The 24,665-nt window shown below is 33.7% G+C and overlaps 1 protein-coding gene across 2 annotated transcripts in view; it reads right to left on the bottom strand.

Moving 5' to 3' along the window:
- Nucleotides 1-268: 268 nt before the first annotated feature.
- The window catches only part of LOC148956505 (dnaJ homolog subfamily C member 8), a 42,600-nt gene continuing 18,203 nt past the window's right edge, over nt 269-24,665 (bottom strand). For both annotated transcript variants that reach the window (XM_089095695.1, XM_089095690.1), the window contains exons 2-6: nt 21,220-21,378; nt 17,118-17,184; nt 14,719-14,813; nt 7,441-7,680; nt 269-427 (exon numbers count right to left, since the gene is read on the bottom strand). In XM_089095695.1, the coding sequence (XP_088951821.1) occupies nt 317-427; nt 7,441-7,680; nt 14,719-14,813; nt 17,118-17,184; nt 21,220-21,378 (672 nt within the window). In that variant the 3' untranslated portion in view covers nt 269-316. The remainder of the gene's footprint in view (nt 428-7,440; nt 7,681-14,718; nt 14,814-17,117; nt 17,185-21,219; nt 21,379-24,665) is intronic.

The following is a 24,665-nucleotide window of genomic DNA, read 5'->3' as shown; positions in this document are numbered from 1 at the left end:
CATCTACACATAAAAGAACTCATCTGTTCAAAGCTATCTGAAGATTTCACTTGTATTATCAATTATGTTGTCAATATTTCAGTTTACGACATAGAAAAATTGCTCTAAAGGGATATTTAGCAATAGGTTCAATAAGCACAAATCAGTTTTGATTTTAACACACTTTGGAAGTCCCCCAATTTGAACTCAGATGATAAATATTGCTGTCATAAAGTGAATTACTGATGTTAATACTGCTAGCCGTGTGAAGACCGCTAAAGAAACTGAGAAATATAAGAATAAATCTTTGGGCAACAACATGCTAAAAAGATAAAAATCATCGCTTCTCCAGTTTTGGCTTAGGAGGTTTGAACCCAAGATTCTTCTTTTTGGTCTTGGATTTGTCCTGGAAATCTTTCCAGCTATTCACCCGACCTTCACGGGATTCCTAGAGAAAAAAAATTATTATTAGTCTAGTCAAAACAAAACTTAACAATAGTATAGGTCTCTGTCGCATTTGCAGTTGGTAATACATTTACCAAAGATATGTTTCTGTTTTATGTTTACTTACATCAAGAGTGACGTATTCTGAAGATATATATACTATATAAACAAGCAATAATTGTATATTTATGTATTTTTTCTCGAAAACAGCTCCATATTTTTTCGGGAAAATTGGAATCTTGGGATATTCTCGCATAAAAAAACGATCTAGATAGGTCGGAAGTCTGAGAAAATTTGTTGAGCCTTAATTTTGGTTTTTGCAAATGACGTGATATACTATGTTAGCACATCATATAAGCATTTCATATGACATCATATAAGCATTTTCTTATATGATGTCATGCATAGCATAAATAAGATTGTTGATTTCCCAACGCATCAGTTATTTATCTAATATAATGTCTGTTAGAAGGCCTACAAAACGAAAATTTGTACCATCAATTGTAACAGCGCCTTTACAGCCAGCTAAAGCAAAGGCCATTGCTGGATTGTGTTAAAAATGAAAATGAAGAGCAAAGACACAGGCGATTTAGAAGACATGCGATACCGAGCATGTGAGCGAGTCAAAAATGAAATGAAGAGCAAAGGCACACGCGGTTAGAAGACATGCGACACCGAGCATGTGAGCAAGTCAAAAATGAAAGTGGAGAGCAAAGACACATGCGGTTAGAAGATATGCGGCACCGAGCATGTGAGCGAGTCAATGAAAATCAACCTGGACAGCGAGAATCAAAACGAGTCAAAATTGAAAATGATAGCGATGATGATAGGGTTTGGGATTTTGACATGGATAAGGTCATCAATGCCTACCATACCTTTGTAAAAAAAAAAAAAAAAAAAAAAGGTTCGGCGATATGTATTTCATAATGACGAAATACAAGCCAAGGTAAAACGAACCAAACAAATTGAAAATGATAGCGATGATGATTGGGTTTTGAATTTTGACATGGATAAGGTCATCAATGCCTACCATACCTTTGAAAACCAAAAACCTGGACTAGATAGATCGTTGGAAGAAAAAGAAGTTTTTGTCCCACCTCCTGAACAAAGAAACAAAGGTTCGGCGATATGTCTTTCATAATGACAAAAGATAAGCCGAGGCAAAAGAAGAAGTTTTTGTCCCCATCACCTGAACAATTAAAAGAAACAGGTTCGGCGTTATCTCTTTCATAATGACAAAAGACAAGCCGAGATAAAACGAACCAAACAAATTGAAAATGATAGCGATGATGATTGGGTTTTGGATTTTGACCTGGATAAGATCATCATTGCCTACCAGAACCTTTGTTAAAAAAACAGAGATTCGGCGATATGTCTTTCATAATGACAAAAGACAAGCTGAGGCAAAAGTTAAAGGTATAATAAAAAAAAACTAATTGTACAAAGGCATGTGCAACAAAAGTACGACATGTTCTACGACAAGGCGGAGGCAACAAAAGTAAACTAAAAAAACAAAAAACAAATAAGTTTAATGTGGCGAGTCAAATAAAATTAAAAAGAACACATAACATTGTAATAATTGATCAAACGAAGGGGAAAATTGGCAAATAGGAGAGGGGAACAGAGATAAATACATTCAACACCACAAGGTCCAACAAGGTCTAACACCTTCAGGGTCCAATAAATATGACCTACGAGACACGGTTATCACTGAGGATATTACAATATCCCAAAATTTCCATTAAAAATCCCAAGGTAACACCATAATGATGGAAAATTTGACACCAGAATAGTCTGTGGTTTGTCATCTAGCCATCTACCCAAAAGGAAAACCCCATCCCAGGGTGTAAGAAGCCATAAAATATGTACAAAAATAGGAAAGCGAGAAATATTATCATTTAATTCCTAGTAGAAACAAACGACGTATGACGTATTGAAACCAAGAGAGGAAAGGATTCAATAAATAAAAATAAAATAAAATAGGTCAGAAAACGAGGATTTTGTCAGCCAATGGCAAAATATGAATATGAAGAAAAAGCAAATATTTCAACAAGTACCTCCACCAAGTCCTCCTCAGTTCTAAAAAAAAAAAAACAACAACAAAATCTAACCTTTTGAAGTGAAACTAACAAGAGCAGAATAGATACTGAATCAAAAACCCAGACAGAAACAAATGAAAGAAAACTCACCAATTGGATTGAATAAGTATTCGTTGACTGGCAATAGACTTCGTCATTCTGCAACTTCGATTTTCATTAGATATACGGACAGGTTGTCTTAAATTAGAATGGGCGAAAATATTGATTAAGTCTTTTGAAACTAAGATGTTATAAATTGGACTTAAGGAAATATCTCCAGTGTCTCTATTTATAGTCAAATTTCTGTTTATATATTTTTTTTTATCTCAATTCCCTCTTCTCAATTGATCTCAATATCTATTGTAAATGGCCTACCGCAGTCTTTTAAAGAGGCAATTATATCCTTTATATCCTTATTATTATAATATACATTATATCCTTTCCTCTCTTGGTGTCACATGGGAACATGGATCAAATGAAATTGCACAAATGGAATGTAAGAGGTAAACAAGGACTTTTTATTGATCTACTCTGTCGCAAAAGAGACGAAGTGTTTCCCATAGATCTCAATTATGGTGTGAACTGGTGGATATATTGGAACTCTTGGTGAGGCTAAATGGTAAAAGGCAGGATTTACGGGGTTATGGAGATCAGGGAAAACGGACTATGAGCGGAGTTTTGTCAAGGGAATTCAAGCAAACCCCAGGCAAGCGCTACCCCTTCCTCTTTAAGGTTGGTGAGGTATGCAGTTATAAGGGGGAAAATGAGATCTTTGTTTCATTATGCATAATTCTTGAATTATACTTCAGGATAAATTCGATTTTACAACTGAGCTCGATAAAAAAACAACAACTGGGTAATCCTCTTGAGTATTTGGGCTTCATCAGGAGCTTAGTGGAGCATCTGAAAGGGTCACATATAATATTCTTAGAGACAATTTTCAGGATTGGCTAGTCCCCAACATATTTTCTTCCGTGGGAGGTCATCACAAAGGTTATTAAGCAGAAGAAGAGATGACAGGCTCTAAAAATCGTTCCTTGTGCAGCTTGCAGTAAATACGGAAGATGTTTTTACAAACCGTTTTACAACACAACAACTTATGATCTATTCTTATATATCTTATAACTTATATATCTTAGATCTAATGAAGAGGAAGAAAATTAGAAGGTTTCAACTAAATGTCCAAAGGTATTTAATAGTTTAAGGATTAGGTTAGCGCGATAAATCATGTCAATTGCATTTTGGGCGTCAAACAAGACAGAGTTTAGCTAAATATCTTATATCTTGCAGTTGTTTCAGATAATGTCTACGAACTGTATAAGGTGACAAGTGGTCGAAGTACCACTCAAGCTATGAAATAGCCTGATGATAGACGAAATTGGAAATTGCTTTTCCTGAGACCAAAATAATTTCAATGATTTAAAGAACAAGATAATTGGAACTTGGAATGTTACAAAAATGACTATCGTATCGACATTTTCACAGCTCATTTGAAATGTCTCATCTGTCTGACGATAGCAATCCACGTTTTGACATGAATAGAAACCTTTTTCTCATGCTTTGACCTTACAGATGGTATTTCGAGACTAAAGCAGTAATAAAATCGCCCTAGTGAACTAAAAAAGTCACAAAGAGCTGTTTCAATTAAAAAATATTGGATTTGATGATAAATCCAAAAGCTATTATTTTTCAATTCATAAAAAAGTTGTATAGGGCATAATAAGCCAAAGCAATGCCATCAAAAGCTTTTTTGTAAGACAAGGACTTTGAATTTCTAAGAAAGATTTTATTTGGGATCTAAATTGAATTCGAGACTTCTAAACGCGATAAGACGCATATATTAAGAATCAGAGCTGGACTTATTAGCGGTTTCAGAAACTCATATCCCAGGGGTAGGAAGCATGAAATTAGGTGATATAGAATTTGTTTACTCAGGCAATAAGGATGGGGTACATAGACAAGGAGTAGGGCTCATGATGAATAAAGAAGCTGTTAAGTCTTGCTTAGGCTGGAAAGGTATTAACAATAGAATACTAATTGCTCGTTTTATGACTAAAAAGTTCAGGGAACTTTTTATCCTGGAAAGATAAACTTTCCAGGAACAGTTGAATACTAAACTTAGGAGTTTAAAAAATGACAATGTGGAAGATGGTTGGAATAATTTTAGAAAAAAAAATTTGTGAAGTTGCTAATGGTGTCTTAGGGAAGAAAGTTAGGACTGCAGCTAGGAATATCAGTGAAAAAGCTTTATGTTTAATAGAGAAGAGAAGGGGCTTGAACAAGAATTATCTGAGTTATAGATCATATGAAAACAAAAGAAATCTAAAGGAAGTGGAGAAGGCATTAAAATATGAACTAAGGAGGTGTGAAGTTATGGATAAAATTGCCGAGGATCTGGAAGATGCAGCTAGAAAGCATAATAGTAAAATATTGTACAGGCATGTTAATAAATTTAGACGGGGTAGTCAATCCGGACTCGTCCCAGTTAAAGATAGGACCGGGGCCACAATTAGTGATAAGTAAAGAGTTAAAGAGAGATGGGTAGACGATTTTGAGATTGTGCTAAACCGTGGTAATGTAACAGAAAAAGATACAGAGTAAAATGAAAAAGTTTGTGATACCTTGGATGTGAAGGAAGATTTGTTCTGTGAGGAAGAATTAGCGACAATACTGAAAGGATTAAAATATTACAAGGCTTCAGGTGCTGATAGTATGGTAAATAAGTTTCTTAAATAGGGTGGCTCTGAGGTCAGAAATAAGTTGCTGAAGATTATGAATACGATTTTTGAAAAAGGGGAAGTACCTAACGATTTTAGGAAAACCTTAATTAAGCAATTCTATGAGAACTGCGATAAGAGTGAGTGTGGTAATTATCGAGGCATTAGTGTGGTCTCTGTAGGTAGCAAATTACTTAGTAATATGATACTTTTTAGACTGAGAGATGCTGTAGACAAAATTTTAAGAGGAGAACAGTGCGGTTTCAGAAAAGGTAGAGGATGTGTAGACCAAATTTTCACTCTCAGGTTAATAATTGAGAAGTGCCTGAGTTGTCAAACACCTTTAGTCCTCAGTTTAATAGATTATGATTCTGTTCGCGTTCGATTCTGTTGATATAAGAGCTTTAGCAAAGGTCTTATCCTAGTATGGTATATCAGACAAATATATTAAAGTGATAAGTGCTATGTATAAGAATAATACTGCTGCGGTTAAGGTAGGAAATGAGGTTAGCAGCTGATTTTGTATTAGATAAGGAGTTAAGCAGGGTTGTGTTCTATCCCCCTTTTCTACTCTTAGTAAAGACGCTGGGAACGGTGAAGATGTTCAAAGTAGAAAAGCCAAGACGCAGGGTGTTTTTTTACAGTTAAAAAAAAAGTTTGGAAGAATAGGAAGAAGTCTGCAAACCAAGATTAGATTATTGGAAGGTACAATGATGACAGTGGTCAAATATGGCTCTGAAGCATGGCCGCTCCGAAAAATGGATGAAGATCTGGCTAGATGTTTTCCAGAGAAATTGCTTACGGATTATTCTGAGTACCCGGCTGACTGATCGTATTTCAAACAGTAGGCTGTACGAAAAATGCGGTTCAATCCCGCTTTCTAGGCCTCTGATGAAAGAAAGGTTGAGACGATATAATTTCTGTTCGTTTTAAGTTCTAATGTTGCTTCTTATTTTCAGTTGAAAAAATTTGTTTTTTTTAATTTAATTTCTGATCATTTTTTAAATAATGCTTGGAAATCCGGCGCACCCTTCATAGAAATGTCCCTTACCCCAAAGAAACATCCTCCCGAGTAAAGATTCTCTCGAGTAACCCCCTCCTCCAGCCCCCCCTCCAGCAAAAAAACTTCCTGAAAATGTCTGTATACTTCCCAATAACCAATAAATAATGCTGGCAAGTCTGGCGGCCCCTTCATGGCAATTTCCCTTACCCCATGAAAACTTCCTTCATGGACAGATCCTCCAACATAACCCCCGACCCCCCCCCACTACCATAAAAAAACCCTCCTAAAAACGTCTGTATACTTCCCAATAACCAATACTATATGTTAACATTGGATAAAGTTCATAACTTTTAGCCCTCCCCCCGGGGACTTCGGGGGATTAAGTCATCCTAAAAGACATAGTTATCATATTTTCGACCATACTGAACAAAATGTCTATCTCAAAATTTTGATCGGGTGACTTTGGGAAAAAAATGAGCATGGGAGGGGGTCTAGTTGCCCTCCATTTTTTTGGTCACTTAAAAAGGGCACTAGAACTTTTAATTTCCCTTCCAATGAGCCCTCCCACGATATTCTAGGACCTCTGAGTCGATACGATCACCCCTGAAAAAAAAAAAAAAAAAAAAAATAATAATAATAAACACCCATCTGTTATATTTCTTCTGGCAAAAAATGCAAAATTACACATTTTTGTTTATAGGAGGTTGAAACTTTTATAGTACGGTTCTCTTATATGCTGAATCTGATAATGTGATTTTCATAAGGGTTCTATAACTTTTAAGGGGGCCTTTCCCTCTTTTTTCGAAAATCAGCCAAATTTTCTCAGGCGCGTAACTTTTGATGGGTAGCACTAAACTTGATAAAAGTTATATATTTAAAATCAGCATTAAAATCTGATTCTTTTGATGTATCTATTGGTATCAAAAGCTCGTTTTCTAGAGTTTCGGTTACCATTGAGCCGGGTCGCTCCTTACTTACAGTTCGTTACCACGAACTGTTTGAAAAGGTCAATCGTATTCATACGCAAAACAATAATCAACCTATAGATCGCTGAATGCGATAAAAAAATACGAAAGGGCTAATGTTGCTCCGCAGCACAGATTTGGAAAAAAACACGAACTGTCATGAAACAACTATTTTTACATGCGCCACATTTATAAGAAAATTATTCATACACTTTCTACTTTAGATAAAATAAAGTCTGTAAAGTTTTTGTTACCTCAAAATTTTTCTGCCATTCTTTGGCAACTTTAGCCTTTTGGGCTTCGTCAGCTTCATGTTCCGCCTTTCTCTTCCGTTCCTCCATATCTCGTTTTTCAAGCTCTCTCCTTTTTCTTTCCATGTCTGCAAACAATTTCATAGTGAGTACATAAACAGCTCGGTTGTACTTATCAGGATCATCTTCATCAACCACTGTTGGCTTTCCTTCTTTCTTTAGTTTTTTCTTCTTCTCTTGGATCTAGAATGAGAAGTCAAAAAGTGATGTTGTCATTTTGCTGTGCTGCTATTAAAAGCAGCATTTTGTTGTTTTATAGTTTACTTGAGTGACTTAGAGCCTGGAGACTGATCAAGAGAGGAAACTCTTATGTTTCAGCATTGGTTTAATAGAAGTAAAAAACTACCAGCACCACCGACAATAAACGGCTCCCCCGCAGAACTAGTCAGATTCCAATCAAGCTCGATTTTAATTACTTAAAATTTTGCCTTTAAATAAAAGTCTTTTTTTTTTCAAAGTTTCTTTTGATTCAGCCAGAAATCACCTGACAGTAAGTAGATTGATTTGTTTATAAAACATTTTCGGATCCTAAAATAATAAGATCTACATTGCTGACTCAGTCCAAATGAATTCCTCCAAATTTTTAGATTTCCCCTAAAAGAAAATATATTTCCCAAATTTCCCGATATCTTCTGAAAATCCTCGTACCTCCCAATATATCCCGAAAATCAGATTTAGCCCTGATCTTTTTTTTCCCAAATGGCCAAGAAACCCTTGAAAAGTTTCTATTCTTGTATCTATAAATAATTCTATTCATTCTGATGCTATTTGTATACAATAAAAAAAGATAATGAATAAACAAAGCATCTTTGCACATTTTTTGGTCAGCCCAGTCACATCTAACTTCCAAAAGTTAGATCAAAAATGACTTTGCATAGACTATATTACTAACTAAATATTTAGCAAGAAAACTATTGTGAAAACTCAGGATGTTCTGGAATGATAACATAAGGCAAGCAGACAAGAAATAGCAAACAAATTTCAGTTTTTAAAATTCTACTAAGGATGAAAGAAACAATTTTTTTTGAGAAATTGAGATAAGATAATCAAACTTTTGGGTCACTTAGGTGCAGGTATGCTTGATGCAGCAATAAATGGCTTTAGTGTCCCTTTGCATGGCCAGGTTTGCGCTTATCTGTGTTGGTATTTGATATCAATTATTTAGTTAATGGTAAATTATACGAAAACAAAATTAACCATAAGGAACATTAAGATTGTTTTGGAGGGGGGGGCCAAGAAGACCTCAAAACCTTAAACGTTTTTTGTTCATATTTGGCTCTTTTGACAAACACGTTTGCCGATCACTAGGTCAGAGCATCAATTGTTGAAGAGCTCAATAAAAGTGAAACTTCGGTGTAAAGAACGGGAGACCTAGGGGCGGCAGCTTTCCTCATATCAGACGGTAGATTTTAGGGCACGATCATATCTGCTCGTTTGAATTTTTGTGTCACAATTTATTTTCAAACCAAAAACTCATTTTTTCCCTAAATTTCTTTTTGTATTTAACATTGCATTGTGGGTTGTTCTCATAGGAGAGGGGCTGCCGCTCCTCAGCCCAGCTGCCGCTCTTTATGCATAAGCTTTATTTTGTATAAAAAGACTATTGTATAATAACTATTTAAGTGAATGTATAGCAATGTATAGCAATTAAGTGAAGATTAGACGGAGCTAAACAGTCACAAGATAATGGTGACGAAAAGCTCTCACAAGTAGAAATTTCGTGACAGCCAAATGAGGTCATCGTCACAAAAACATCAGAAATTAAATGAACAAGCAACACCAATCTTCACTGCATCATAATTAAAATAAAATCTTTAATTTAAAAGCTTTGCCTTTACATAAAAGTCTAAGTTTCTTTTGATTCAACCAGAAATCACCTGACAGTAAGTAGATTGATTTGTTTATAAAACTTTTTTGGATCCTAAAATAATGAGATATACATTACTGACTCAGTCCAAATGAATTCCTCCAAATTTTTAGATTTTCCCTAAAAGATAATATATTTCCCAAATTTCCTGATATCTTCTGGAAAATCCTCGTACCTCGCAATATATCCCAAAAATCAGATTTAGCCCCGATTTTTTTTTTTTTGCAAATGGCTAAGAAACTCTTGAAAAGTTTAGATTCTTTTATCTATAAGTGATTTTATTCGTCCTGATGCTATTCGTATACAAAAAAAAATAATGAATAAACAAAGCATCCTTACACATTTTTTCGTAAACCAACCATATCCAACTTCCAAAAGTTAGATCAAAAATGACTTTGTATATACAATATTACTAACTCAATATTTAGCAAGAAAACTTTTGTGGAAACTCAGGATGTTCTGGAATCAAAACGAAAGGCAAGCAGACAAGAAGTGGGAAAAAAATAGTTTTTAAAATTCTACTAAGGAGGAAAGAGCCATTTATTTTAGAAATTAAGAGAAGATAATAAAACTTTTGGGTCACTTATGTGCAGGTATGTTTGATAGGTTATAGCGATAAATAGCTTTAGTGTCCCTTTACATGGTCAGGTTTTTACTTATCTATGTTGGTATTTGATATTTATTAGTAAGCTATATCTATTAGTATACATTATATATGAATAAAAGAAACCATTAGAAAATTTAAGATTTTTTGGAGGGGGAGTTGCCAAGAAGACCTCAAAACCTTAATAGATGTATTGTTCATATTTGGCTCATTAGGCAAACGCGTTTGCCGATCACTGGGTCGGAGCATCAATTATTGAACGAATCAGTAAAATTGAAACTTCAGTGTAAAGAACGGGAGACTCCGGGTTGCAGCTTCCTTCATATCCTCAGGCGGTAGATTTTAGGGCACGATCATATCTGCTTGTTTGAATTTTTATGTCACAATTAATTTTCATACAAAAAAACTCACTTTTCCCTAAATTTATGTTTGTATTTAACGTTACATTCTATGTTATCCTAATAGGAGAGGGGCTGCCGCTCCTCAGCCCGGCTGCCACTCTACGCAAAAACCTTATTTTGTATAAAAACGGTTTGAGAACAAGACTTTATTTATGGGTATTTATTTTACACAATGAAATAGGATCTTCCATATTATGAGGGATACTGGCGCCTCCATAAAACATTCCTTGCACTAAAGTCACCTTTTTTTTTTGAGAGAGAGAAAAAGGTTTTATTAAAAAAAATACAACACATTAACAACAAAACCCGAAGTTTATTAAACTTGTATGGGTACACATCACCTTTTACAAAACCCTACATACACAATTACTACCAGCCAGCCTTAGACCCCCCCCCCCCAAAAAAAAAGGACAAAAAATAATAAGAAGAAAATAAATAAATAAAAATAAACGAAATAAATTAATTTCTATTAATTTCACGACCTAATTGGATACCGAAGACACAAAACTAAAAATCATTCATTCTATTCTACCTCCTCGTCGCCCTCGCAAAAAAAAGTGTCACAATCAGTTGAGAGAAAATTCGCCCAGCAAGGATTAAAACTCATATGTAGACAAACACTGTCCTTTTAATTTACTGCGAAATTCATTTAGCTCATCAATTGTTGAAATTGCCTGCGTTAATGGTTCCCATACCCGAGGGCCAACATGTCTTATTGAAAAAACAGATCGCTTTGTAATAACCTGAGGTCGCCGAACTAGTGTTGATGTTCTAGTCGAGTTATTATGAAAATTAACACCACTTGTAAACATTTCCCTAAAACACTCAGGTCATAACGCGTGTGTATATTTAAACATAAAAAGAGCATTATAAAAACGGAATAATCCAGCCATCGGTAATATATTTACTTGATTATATCTATGTCTAACAGACATATTATGATTATCTCCAGTTAAAACACGTAGGGCATTATTTTGTAAACTTATAAGGGGACGAAGGTGCATTAAAAACGTGCTTGACCACACAAGACAACCATATAGAAGGTATGGGTGAACAAAAGAAAAATAAAGCAATCTCATAATGTCTTTCGGAAAAAAGTACTTCAGTTTCCTCATCATCCCAACATTTCTGGCAACTTTGCCACTAACACATGAAATGTGCTCTTTGAAGTTAAGGCACTCATCAACAATCACCCCTAGATACTTTGTCGAAACTTCCCGAGGCAGAATATTTTCACCTAACTGTATTTTTTCAATCCAAGGGTAGTAATTGCTACTTCTCCCATACATTACAAAATGGGATCTTGCATGGTATAGCTGAAGTCTGTTAACCCTCATCCATTTCTCAATGTTTAACATGCCAGTCTGAAGATTCTGTATAAGCATTTCCCCGGTTTTTGCAGCAACAGTTAGATGCGTGTCATCAGCGAAATAAGGCAAAATAGATTTTGATGCTCCAGTATCACGACATTTTAAATCAAAAGACAGTCCATTGATATCATTTCGCAGGTCATCAATATATATAAGAAACAGTAGTGGCCCCAAAACAGACCCTTGAGGGACACCGAATTCAACACTTTTAACTTGCGATTTAATTTCACCAGCACGGACAAACTGCTTTCTATCCTGGAGAAAAGATTCCAATAGACGATAAAATATACCTCGAAAACCACAATTCCTCAGCTTCACCAGAAGAATTTCATGGTCCACTGCATCAAAGGCTTTCACAATGTCCAAAAAAAAAGATGCAACTTTCCACCCTTGATCCAGAGCATCGTTCACAAAAGTCGTGAGAAAAAGAAGAGCTTGATCTGTCGACATTGCTTTACGGAATCCAAACTGAGTTTTACTAAAATACTTTTTATTCTCCAGAAAATCAACCATCCTGCCACTAATCAATTTTTCAAAAACTCTCGATAAAACTGGCAGCAATGAAATAGCCCTATAATCATTCGGCAAATTTTTTTCCCGCCCTTAAAAAGCGGAACCACTCTAGCAATTTTAATAAAATCGGGGAAAACACCAACTTTTAGGCACATATTAAATAGAACACAAACTTGGTCGCATATTTCCGAGAAAACATACTTAAGTATACGCAATGAAAGGAAGTCAGCACCCGAAGCATTATTTCTCATGTTCCACAATGTGGTACGTAATTCACTAGCAGTTACTGATTTCAGATATGCAGATACATCACTTTCCTCAGGTAAAAACTGGTGGTATGTTCCATCCTCAGAAAATTTTCTCGTGGAGTTCGCTATCCGTTTACCAACAATAGAAAAATGGTCACACATATTATCTACAATCGAAGCATCAGTGTTGAAATTTTCAGGTAAAATTGAACTTTTGGAAGGGCTGAGAACAGAGTGAATTACTCTCCACGTTCGCCTGGGATTACCTGCACTTTTTTTAAACTCATTTCGATAATAATTAATTCTCGCTTCTCGTAATAGGTTATTGAGTTCACAATTATATTTCTTGTAATCATGTCCTTCTTATCACATTAATTTCAAACATGCCAAGAAATTACCGTTCTCCCTTGAAATCGATCATTTTGGCAAGATGAGGAGAGCCATCAGTTTCCATGTACTCATATTGCAAGCTAAGTCCAATAGATTCCACCAATTAAGGCACAGTTAAGGGGTGAAATCCCTCCCTCTCCCCATTGACCTGATGGTCCTCTCATAGGAGTATAAAAATTTGGACTTAAAAATTCTCTTTTAGGGGGCTTTAGTCTCCCTCTCTTCAAGACCATAACAAAGACCCACTGATCCCCTCTCTAATGATGGGTACATAACTACCCACTTTCATTTTTGGTTGTCTGTATCTATGTTCAGAGACGAATTCATACTCAAATGATTTTACTGTCAAACGCCTTACAGGGTCATGCCGATCAGTGGCAGTCTGAGCCTGGTAGGTTATACAATAGCTTTTTGATAGTTAAATAAAAAAAACAAGTTTTTTTAACTGAAAGTAAGGAGCGAAATTAAAACTTAAAACGAACAGAAATTATTCCGTATATGAAAGGGGCTGTCCCCTCCTCAACGCCTCGTTCTTTACGCTAAAGTTTTTCATTGTTTAAAAAAAATAGAGTTGTGGGAAAGTCAAACTTTAGCGTAAAGAGCGAGGCGTTGAGGAGGGGACAGCCCCTTTCATATACGGAATAATTTATGTTCGTTTTAAGTTTTAATGTCGCTCCTTACTTTCAGTTAAAAAAAACTTGTTTTTTTAATTTAATTTTTGCACGTTTTTGAATAAATGCAGGTTTTGATCTTGGCTCACCGTACATGAATAATTAAAAACAAAATTTTCACATTAATTTGCTTTCATTTGGTTAAATGGCTTTCTCGACACTTGTTTAATGTTATTTACGAACGTTTTTATTAGTAATAAATATACGTAACTTACGAATTAACTTACGCAACGCACTTCTATATTCATATATTTTTAATACGTATATTAGGGGTTTTTTAAATATATTTACTAAGTTCAAAATTCGACCTCTGGTTTAACTTTTGATTACCTATGGTAAAGGTTGCTATTCATTATGATATGATTTATGAACTGTTAGATTCGCTATGCTTTGTAATAAAACTAACCAAACATTTATATGTAATTGTTGTGATTTTGTTTATTTAAATTAATCATACAACATAATAAACAATCCAATCAAGAATCAGAACTTTGTAAAGATAAGAATTACGTAATTACTAAAAACCGAATTACTAGAAACGATTATCCCCACTTTGTGACGAACACCATTTCTGAGAGAAAAAAAATATGCTAAAATAAAAACTCTGAGACATAGATTACCAACGAGAAGACTTGGAATTTATAGGTGGAACCTGTTTGTCAATATTTATCGATGAGTGAAAATTTGGGAAACACGTGAAAGTATTTTTGGTCTGCCATAGTGATAAGCACTTCTTACCATCACCAGGTGCTGGTGAAGAGAGAACGATTCCAGTTTCTCTGCAGTATAATTTGATTTCTGTCCAATCATACAAAGACATGTATTAAAACCAAAAGGTCCGAACATAACTGACATTTGTTTTTGTGTTGTTTAGTAATGTTTCTCCCAAAATAACCTTGTCTTGTCAATACAGCATCTACTTTATCCCTTAAAAAGCCTTAACACAATTAGAAATGACCGTTGAAAAGCTTCTTGCACATATACTTGCTTCTATGTCGGTACTGAGAAAATTTCAGAGTATGTAAATTATACAAAAATATCACTTATAAAAAGCTCGAGGCAATAAGAAAACAAATGTATTATCGAAATTCTAAACACGGTATCGGTTACTCTATTCCATATTGAAGTAGACATATAGTCAAAATGAAAGAACTTACCATCATGTCTGTCCTTCCTTTGGCTTCTTCCACAATTTCCAAACATTTTTTCCTCGTTTCAGGGTTCTCTAAAATCTTATAAGCGCCATTAACGACTAAAAAGAATAAATCATAACTACCATCATATAAAGGACGAAAAGAAAGAAAGAACAAAAGCAAATAAGATTGTTATCATTTATCATAAAATTATATTAGTCATTAAAATAGACCTCAAGAGGGCTTCCTTTTAATTGTATTGAACCGTATAACCAAAATGTCTCTGATTTCTATTTGATCTTCCTTAGTAAAGAACCAAGGCAGCAGCCAGAGCCTTCCTTTTAATTGTATGGAACTGTATAACCAAAATGTCTCTGATTTCTATTGCTCTTCCTTAGCAAAGAACCAAGACAGCAGCCAGAGGAGAAGAGATTCAGCCGCACTAAATTCGATGCAAATATCAATTTGAATCTTAGTAATCTATTTTTAACTTGAATGCCAACTGTTTTAAAATTTATCGGGGTCCATAATCCTAACCCGTAAAAGAGCTTATGTATTTTGAAAAACTAAAAAAGAATACTATCCATTGAACAACTAAAGATTATCGAAAAAGAGCGAAAGCGGAAGGCATGACAACTCTGAACATGTGCCTGAAGGGAGAAGGGCATTTGAGAGAAAGCCCAAGGCCTATTCTTTGATAGGTAAATATTGAATACACATACCTAGAGCCCCAATAGAAACTCACCACACTATTGGCCACTGGCCGACGTAAAGGTACACACAGCTAAAATTTATGAGGGATACAACCGTTTATGGGCCCAAACACTCTGATAGTTACCTAGGTAGTATTATTAGTAGATACGGTGTGTGCAGTGAACACGCTGAAATTCGAATAACCAAGGCCCAGGGCGTTTTTTCACAGTTGAAAAAAGTTTGGAAGAATAGGAAGATGGGTGTGGACACCAACACTAGAATACTGGAAGCTATAGTTATGAAATCAGCTACATTTGCTCACTTGTAGTTATTAAATCAGTTACAACTGAGCAAATAAGTACTTTGAAGCATGATTAATCTTAACTATCTTTTCCCTGGAACTTCATCAAGGCTCTCATGGTTGTCAGTAGTTTATTGAAAAAAAAGAAGAAAAAGAGAAAAAAACGACCAGATTACTAAGAAATCAATAATAGCACTACAACTTTAAAACCCCCTTCTCCAGTTATTTCGACCAAACATATTTTGCAGTAAAATAACAGCTAGTTCAGTTTCTCCGACAACAATCACAGCAGCTTAAAAATATCCTGATTGAGAAAGGGAATATATCCCGAATTTGAAGAACTGTGTATAGTGTTTCTAATAGCCTTAATTGACTGAGGTGCGGCCTGTTGCATAAATTAGGCTTAATACATCTGGATAAATATTAAATCTACTTCTAAGGTAACTGTCAAGTGGAGCTTTATTGATATTTAATCTTCTTATAAAGAAAATGCTTACTGTAGAGAATATTTGCACATCTTAATTTCTTTTTTTCTGTCCAATAGAGAGTTAAAAAAAGAACTTGGGCCACAAGCTGAGCAGTCTCAAGCACCGAGTTCTAAGAAAACGCTCAGTAAATTTTAATTTGAGTTGATTAATCTGAGTCAATTGAAAACAGATTTTGTTTCCCTATAATTTGTTGGATTACCCTGCATGGAATTATTGACTCATTCAGCACGATTCTTCTTCTGCGGAATAATGGTAAAAAATAATTTTTTTTCGGAAAATTTTATAAAACCAACAAGTTTTCCATTTCTTATTTTCTTTAACAAGAACATTTAACTTACCAGGTATAACCAGTTTGAAATAGTCAAGTGAAATTACGTTACACAGCAATGACTATTTTTTATTTTATCTGCTATTGCAACAGGGGAAAAAATTCTTTGTTATACTGAGGAAGAAAACTGAACGTTCTTTGAATCACGAAAAAAGTTGCGTAACCCTCTACTTTTTATGCTGAAGTCGAAAACCTAATGAAAATTTTTCCCTTGCCTACGGTCTTTGTGTAACGATTTCTCGAAGTTTTTTCTATCTGAAACAGAGTTTCAATCTTCAAAAAGTCACTTGACAAAAACTACTGGTGCTAGAAAGGTCAAACTTTTAAATATTAAAAACTAAATTGAATTCTAAAAATTATAAGAACAATTTTTGTTTTAATTCAAAATACCAAAATTTTGTGATTTTTTTTAAAAACGTTAATACGCAAAACTGCGAGGGATGGAAAAATTCAGATTACATACTTTAGTTCAGCATAAAAGATGCATTGAAAGCCCAAAGAAAGTCCTTTTATAAAAGCTGAATTTCCCGCATGTTATTTTACAAAATATGAATTTAAACAACGCAAACAAATAAGAGAAAAAAGAACAAAAAAGAAATAAGAGTCCAGGTACCTTCAAATGCCTGCTGAGCCCTTTCTAAATCGTTTTGATTCTTGTCAGGATGTACTAATATTGACAACTGAAAAAAAGAGATAAATTGAGGTACATACAACGCTAAATAAAGAACAATCTACTGAACTTTAATGTAGCTAATAATTCCATTATTAGTTTTGCATAACATTATCATTATTACATTGGATTATTATTTTCCATAATCAGTTTTATCTGGGTTACTTAGTCGTCATTCTTCACCCTGCCAGTACACACATACATTTTCGCTCACTAAGTACAAAAAATGAACACTCTATTATTATATGTATTACAAGAACCAGAACAACACTGTCAGATACAGTTTAAGTACCAAAAAAATCAAACTGAAAACAATTTTCATTCCCTGGCTCCACATTAGGTCTTTTCACACCTAGAAACTTTAATTTTGCTGGATTCCCCTTTTTGGTTGATGACAAAGTCACAATGTCAATATCACAATTTCGTCAGTATAAAAAATGATCTACGACAAAATTGAGCAAAACTAATTAGTTGTCAATGTTTGAATTTTTATGCAAGAAAAGCGTTGTCAACTTTAATCAATTAATTTTACGTATTCTTTTTTACTGTTCAGCGTTGAACACTGACGAAAAAGGGGTACTATCCTAAATACTTCTTAATTTTGAAATAAGCCAACGAAAAATTTTAGGAAGTCAAGATTTTCATGCATGAATAGACCCAAGGTGGATTTACGGGGGAAAAGATGTTTTTATTTTTATGTCCTTGCTATTTTAAGTAATTATTTTGTTCTCTGTGTTGATTCAAAAAGCAATTTTTCTTTAATCTTAAAAATTTAAAGTTGATTCCCAGACACAACTACACCTGCAAAGTAAAGCTACATCTTCTTATGCTGTTTCATGTCATATCTTTAGCTTACATTTTTTTTTTTTTTTTTTTTTTAACGAAGTGCCTGCTAATGTCAAAACTGCATAGTTGCATATGGAGGTTTTTTCGTCATAAGTTAAGTTCCCAATTATTCCTAACTTTTTAGGATATATAGGAGTGTGTAACTTTCCATTTAACCAGTTCAAACATTCAGACTTCCTTCTCACTGTCTTTAGTATTTTAAGGCTGAGAGATTTCAAATCTTGAAAGTTTCCTCAGTTTCGGTAAAGTTACCTTACGCACTATTTTACTTCCAGAACTTGATGTAACACAGTTTAGTATCAGTGCCGTTTCTGTTTCAATTGCCTTGTCTTTCTTTCCTTAAAAGCCTTGACAAAAAACTGGAATATGTCATCTCGAACTTCAGTTCGAGTTCGAAATGTTGCAGTAATCAGTTCTAATTATAGTCTTCAACAGTGGAAGCTTGAGCCTCCATTTTACAAAAAAAAATAGAAAAAATATGGATGCCTTTAAAAGATGCAACCACGGGTAGAAAGGATCCATTCTTTAAAATTATTAGAACTCTCCTTGGTTCAGTGTTAACCTTTGCATTTTCTTTCTTAATCAAAATTTAAAAAATACAAAAATTGGATGTCATGACGTCCAAATGGATCTTTAATTAGAAGTGGTGCCTTTGTAAAATTACATTTTTTTTATTTGACCTCTAACTTACGCCTTGGCTTGTCTTTTGTCATTATGAAAGACATATCGCAGACCCTTTGTTTCTTTTAATTGTTCAGGTGGTGGGACAAAAACTTCTTTTTCTTCCAACGATTTATCTGTCCAGGTTTTTGATTTTCAAAGGTATGGAAGGCATTGACGACCACCTTTGTTTCTCTTAATTGTTCAGGTGGTGGGACAAAAACTTCTTCTTTCGCCTTGGCTTGTCATTTGTCATAATGAAAGACATATTGGCGAACCTTTGTTTCTTTTAATTGCTCAGCTGGTGGGACAAAAACATTTTTCTTCCAACGATTTATCTGGTCCATATTTTTGATTTTCAAAGGTGTGGTAGGCATTGATGACCTTATACAATGTTAAAATCCAAAACCCAATCATCATTGCTATCATTTTCAATTTGTTTGGTTCCTTTTACCTTGGCTTATATTTCGTCATTATGAAATACGTATCACCGAACCTTTATATATTTTTTAAACAAAGGTATGGTAGGCATTGATGACCTTATCCATGTCAAAATCCCAAATCATCATTGCTATCATTTTCAATTTTGACACGTTTTGATTCTCGCTGTCCAGGTTGATTTTCATTGACTCGCTCACATGTTCAGTGTCGCATGTCTTCTAACCGCGTGTGTCTTTGCTCTTCATTTTTGTTTTTGAGTTGCTCACATGATCAGTGTCGCATGTCTTCTAACCGCGTGGTTTTGCTATTCATTTTCAATTTTGACACGCCACCGCTGTTATTCTAACAGCGTGTGTATTTTCTCTTGATTTTCATTGTTTACTTACTCACACGCTCGATGTCGCATGTCTTCTAACCGCGTGTGTCTTTGCTCTTTATTTTCATTTTTGACACGCCGTCACTTTTCTTCTAACTTACTTTAGCTGTCTGTATTGGTGTTGTCCAGGTTGTCGAATTTCACATCTTATCACGTTTGATAGTTCATGTGTTGGTTCCAAAAAAATCATCACTTATAGTAGCTGCAACGGCTAATTTTCGTTTTTTTGGCCTTCCAACAGACATTATATTACATAACTAACTGGTGCGTTGGAAACTTAATAATCATATTTATGCTATGCATGACATCATATAAGAAAGTGCTTATATGATGCCATATATGATGTCAAAAGAAATGCTTATATGATGTACTAACATAGTACATAACATCATTAGCAAAAACCAAAATTAAGCCTCTTAACGAATTTTTTCAGACTTCATATATATATATATATATATATATATATATATATATATATATATATATATATATATATATATATATATATATATATATATATATATATATATATATATATATATATATATATATATATATATATATATATATATATATATATATATATATATATATATATATATATATATATATATATATATATATATATATATATATATATATATATATATATATATATGTATATATATATATATACATATATATATATATATAGCTGAGTACACATATATATTCAGCTGACTATACATAAAGCCGAGTATATATGCTCAGCTTTAAGAATATAGACAAACATATATAAACAGTATGATTTCAGAATTATGGTTTCATAGTCCATGTTTGTTTTCCTGGTTTTGGAAATATTCTGCATACTGTTCACATTATTGACTGGTTATAGACAAAGTAGCAAAAGAGCTGGCTTTGCTGAATTTTTAGTGCCTACCACCATCACCACCCAGTGTTTGCTATGGTCAGCAGCCAGGATCCCATGCTTGTTATCATAACATCACATATCTTCTTTTTTTAGCTTAAGGTTTCAGATATATATATATATATATATATATATATATATATATATATATATATATATATATATATATATATATATATATATATATATATATATATATATATATATATATATATATATATATATATATATATATATCACCATTTAAATGTCATTAAAGCACTAAATGTTTCTTTATTTTCTTTTAGTCTAAACCTGTTTGGTAATTTTCTTCACTAATGTTTTTTTTTTAATGAACCACTACAGTTCCAGCCTAATCAGCAAACGACAGATCATAGCAAATAACTATTTGAAATTCAATGACAGCTTCTTATTTGAACTCTGTTTTTGTTTCCCCAGCAACTTTGTTTTCCCCAGCAATTAAACATTTTTTGTAACTGACTTAATTGTAATTTCCCAATGAGCAAATATGTTTTCTGATAAATCATTCTTTCTTAGTGTCTACCAAGATTTATCACTTCTAGGCCTGCTATGAATAACCATCTAGTATACACTAGAATAACTGGTGCATACAGGGACATTTTTATTTGTTTTCTAGTTGCAAAAATGGGATAAATAAGGAAAACTAAGCTAATGCTACTGATTAATCCTGTCTTATCAAATGATGCTACCTATCTACAAAGATTACTATTCTTAAGAAGACATTATTTGACCAATTGAATAACTTTTGCTAAAACTCTTAAAAGTAAAATAAAACTAGGGCAAATCATACTTACTCTTCTATATTTTTTCTTGATATCATCAATGCTGGATTCAGGTTCAATTTGTAAAACTTCAAAGGGATTCAAATTTCTATATGTGGCACCCTGTCTGAGCAATCGTTCAATCTGTTCTTTAGGTGTTAATACTGAATCCCGTTTTTCAACTTCTTTCAACTGAAAAGTAGATTTACTTTTTAATATTCCCACCATCTTTCTTTTGGGTTCCCAGTAGGAATTTTACATTCAGTTTTCTTATTTCTTATGACTTGATTGACTTTTTCTTATTTTGCATGACCTGCCATAAACGTTTGAGTCCAAAAGTTAAAGATATTTTTTAGACTATTGCCACTTAAAGCTGGCATTTCAAGTATATAGCCCATGAGCCACTAGCAGACTCAATGAATTTCACAACCTTTCATAGGAAATAAATCAAAGGCTGTGCAATTATAACACCATAAACAATAATTGTAAAAGCAGTTTAAATGTCTCAAGGATTTCATACTCGTTCTAATAGCTATTAAACAATAAAGAAAGAGTGACATCAAGCTTAGAAGAAACAAAAAAAAAATCCTTTATGTGAGGGGGCTGCCCTTACCCCTGAGCAACCTACCTATAATAAAAAAATATATCCAGTTGATTATTCAAAGCAGTTCATATATCAATTAACTTTCAGAATATTTAAATGGAAAATTTTATTTGTTTAAATGCAAACCCATAAGTCCTTTAATAGTTGGAACATTGTGAAAAAAAAAGTTATCACACTGCTCTTGTGTTATAGCAATTGTTTTTGAAATTATTTGGAGAAAATGTCCAACTTTCAAGTAAAAAGTAGTGTTGGCAGCCACTCACATGTAGGACAATATCTGTTAATTTTAAGCTGTAATGTCAGTCCTTACTTTTATTACATAATAAAAAAAAAAATTTAACTGAAAGTAAGGAGGGACATAAAGACTTAAGATGAACAGAAAGTATTACGTATATGCGGGGGTTCACCCCTCCCTCAATACCTTGCTCTTTATGCTAGAGTTCATAAAGTTCGTAAATTTTCAAAACAGCCCTAGCATCATTACTTCAAGGAAGTTCCTGGTTGAACTTCCTTGAAGTAATGATGCTAGGGCTGTTTGAAAATATTTTAGTTTTAAAGATTGAATTTTAATGTGAGTTCTTTTATAATTGTTTTGTTTTCCTTCATTTGTTTTGCTGAGGATGACCCTTGGATATAGGGTCGAAATATTCATTTAAAGTTGTTTTCCACTGTCCTATATAACAAATTTCCCTATTGTTCTACTTGTTGTTTAGTACAATAACCAATAATATATGCAAACAATCGGCACAGTTCACAACTTGCAGCCCTTCCCCCCGGGACTGTGGGAGATTAAGTCATCCTTAAAGACACAGCTATTAGATTTTTTGACTATGGTGAACAAAATGGCTATCTCAAAATTTTAATCAGGTGACTGGGACAAAATGAGCATGGGAGGGGGCCTAGTTGCCCTGCAATTTTTTGGTCATTTAAAAAGGGCACTAGAACTTTTAATTTCTGTTAGAATGAGCACTCTTGTGATATTCTACAACCACTGGGTTGATACAATCACCCCTAGAAAAAAAGTACAACATGCATACATGATCTTTCTTCTGGGAAAAATACAAAATTCCACATTTTTGCAGATAGGAGCTTGGAACTTCTACAGCACGTTTCTCTGATATGCTGAATCTGATGGTATAATTTTGATTAAGATTCTATGACTTTTAGGGGCGTTTATGTTTGTTCAATAAGGCAAATTTTCTCAGGCTTGTAACTTTTGATGGGCAAGACTAAATTTGATGAAACATATATATTTGAAATAAGCATAAAAATCCTATTCTATTGATGTATCTATTGGTATCAAAATTCTTTTTTTTAGAGTTTTTGTTACTATTGAGCTGGGTTGCTCCTTACTTACAGTTCATTACCACAAACTGTTTGATTTGAAAAACCTTATCTTTAATCTAACTCATGTTTGCTTTTAATATAATATTTTGGGTGCTCCCAAACTTGAGGGGGGTTACCACCCCCAAAAACACCCTGCTCTTTACACAAAAGTAGAGGTGGTTTTAGGGGAGGCACAGACGGGACTTGCCCCAGGCACAGAAATTTTAAGGGAGTAAAATTTAAAATAGGCCTATAGGCTATAATCTAATGGTTATTATCATTTTATAATTTCCCAAATTTTATTTTTATTAAAATAAAGTAGAGAGTTTGGTTAATAAATGAAAATTATCAAATAATTAATAAAATAAATTAAAACAATTGAATAATATTAATTAAAATAATTAATGAATTTAAATTATAAACTAAAAATTAACTAAAACAGAAATTACTCATTTATTAACAAATTGAAAATAATTTTATTAATAGATGAGCATTTTGTAGGAAACAGGGGGAGGGGTGCTAATCAGGATTTTGCCTTGGGTGCAACAGAGGCTAGAAGACCCACTGTACTAAAGCTTAAATTTTAAATAGAAACTCTTTGAGAAAAGGGGAAGATACTTCTATTGCAACTACTTGTAAGGCTAAGAGCATTAAGATGGAAATTTCAAGAAGTATATAAATACAAATATATATAGGTTATCAAAAGGACATATCAGCAGTATCATAGCAATGGCTAATTGTTATGTTGAAACTTCCAGAACTTGATGAGAGGGGTGTTCAACTGACCAAAAGGCAGTATGTTAATACTGCTGCTGCAACTAGTACTACTGGTATTACAATTAATGCTACTAAAGTAATACCAATACTACAATTGTGACTACTATTACAACTATGCCCAAGGGTTTGGAAATGATCTTTTGAGGGAAATTGGGAGGGGGGAGTGAACTGAATCACAACATGCCATCTGTATGCACATTGTCAAAAGAGCACAAAAGCAATACCTTAGGAACAGTTTTGTGTGTGAAGATGAAACTAACAGGGCTTGTTGTGGGGGATGTTGAACTAACCAAAAGATAAAATATTTGCATTCTAATGCTACTTCTTCTAACCATACTACTACTACTGCTGCTATTACTACTAATACTACTGCCACTAAATCTAGGGCTACTACTATTAATTCTACTGTTACTGCTGGTACTACTGGTACTACAAATTTGGGAAATAATAAAACTGTATGGAACTAAATTGAAACACACAAAACCCACACAGGTTGTCAAGAGGACACATCAGAAATGCTTCAGGAACGGTTGATGGTATTAAGTTGAAACTTTCAGCACGAGTTGAAGGGGATGTTGAAGAAACCAAAGGCTCTATATGCATACTGCTCCTAATGCTAAAACTATGGCTACTATACAAGCTAAGTGTATGAAGGTGAAGCTTTCAAGGTGTAATTAGGTGGATGGTGAGCTAAATTAAAATGAACTATGAGGATGTAGATTTCCAAAAAGGTGACAAAGCAATATCTCAAGAACAGCTTACATTATTAAGT

Source organism: Artemia sp. Qi Xiang Cuo, chromosome 1 (genome assembly GCF_049724085.1).
Source record: "Artemia sp. Qi Xiang Cuo chromosome 1, ASM4972408v1, whole genome shotgun sequence".
Taxonomy (NCBI): domain Eukaryota; kingdom Metazoa; phylum Arthropoda; class Branchiopoda; order Anostraca; family Artemiidae; genus Artemia; species Artemia sp. Qi Xiang Cuo.
Note: the sequence above shows the minus strand (reverse complement) of the source record. Positions and strands in the feature narration are given on the sequence as shown.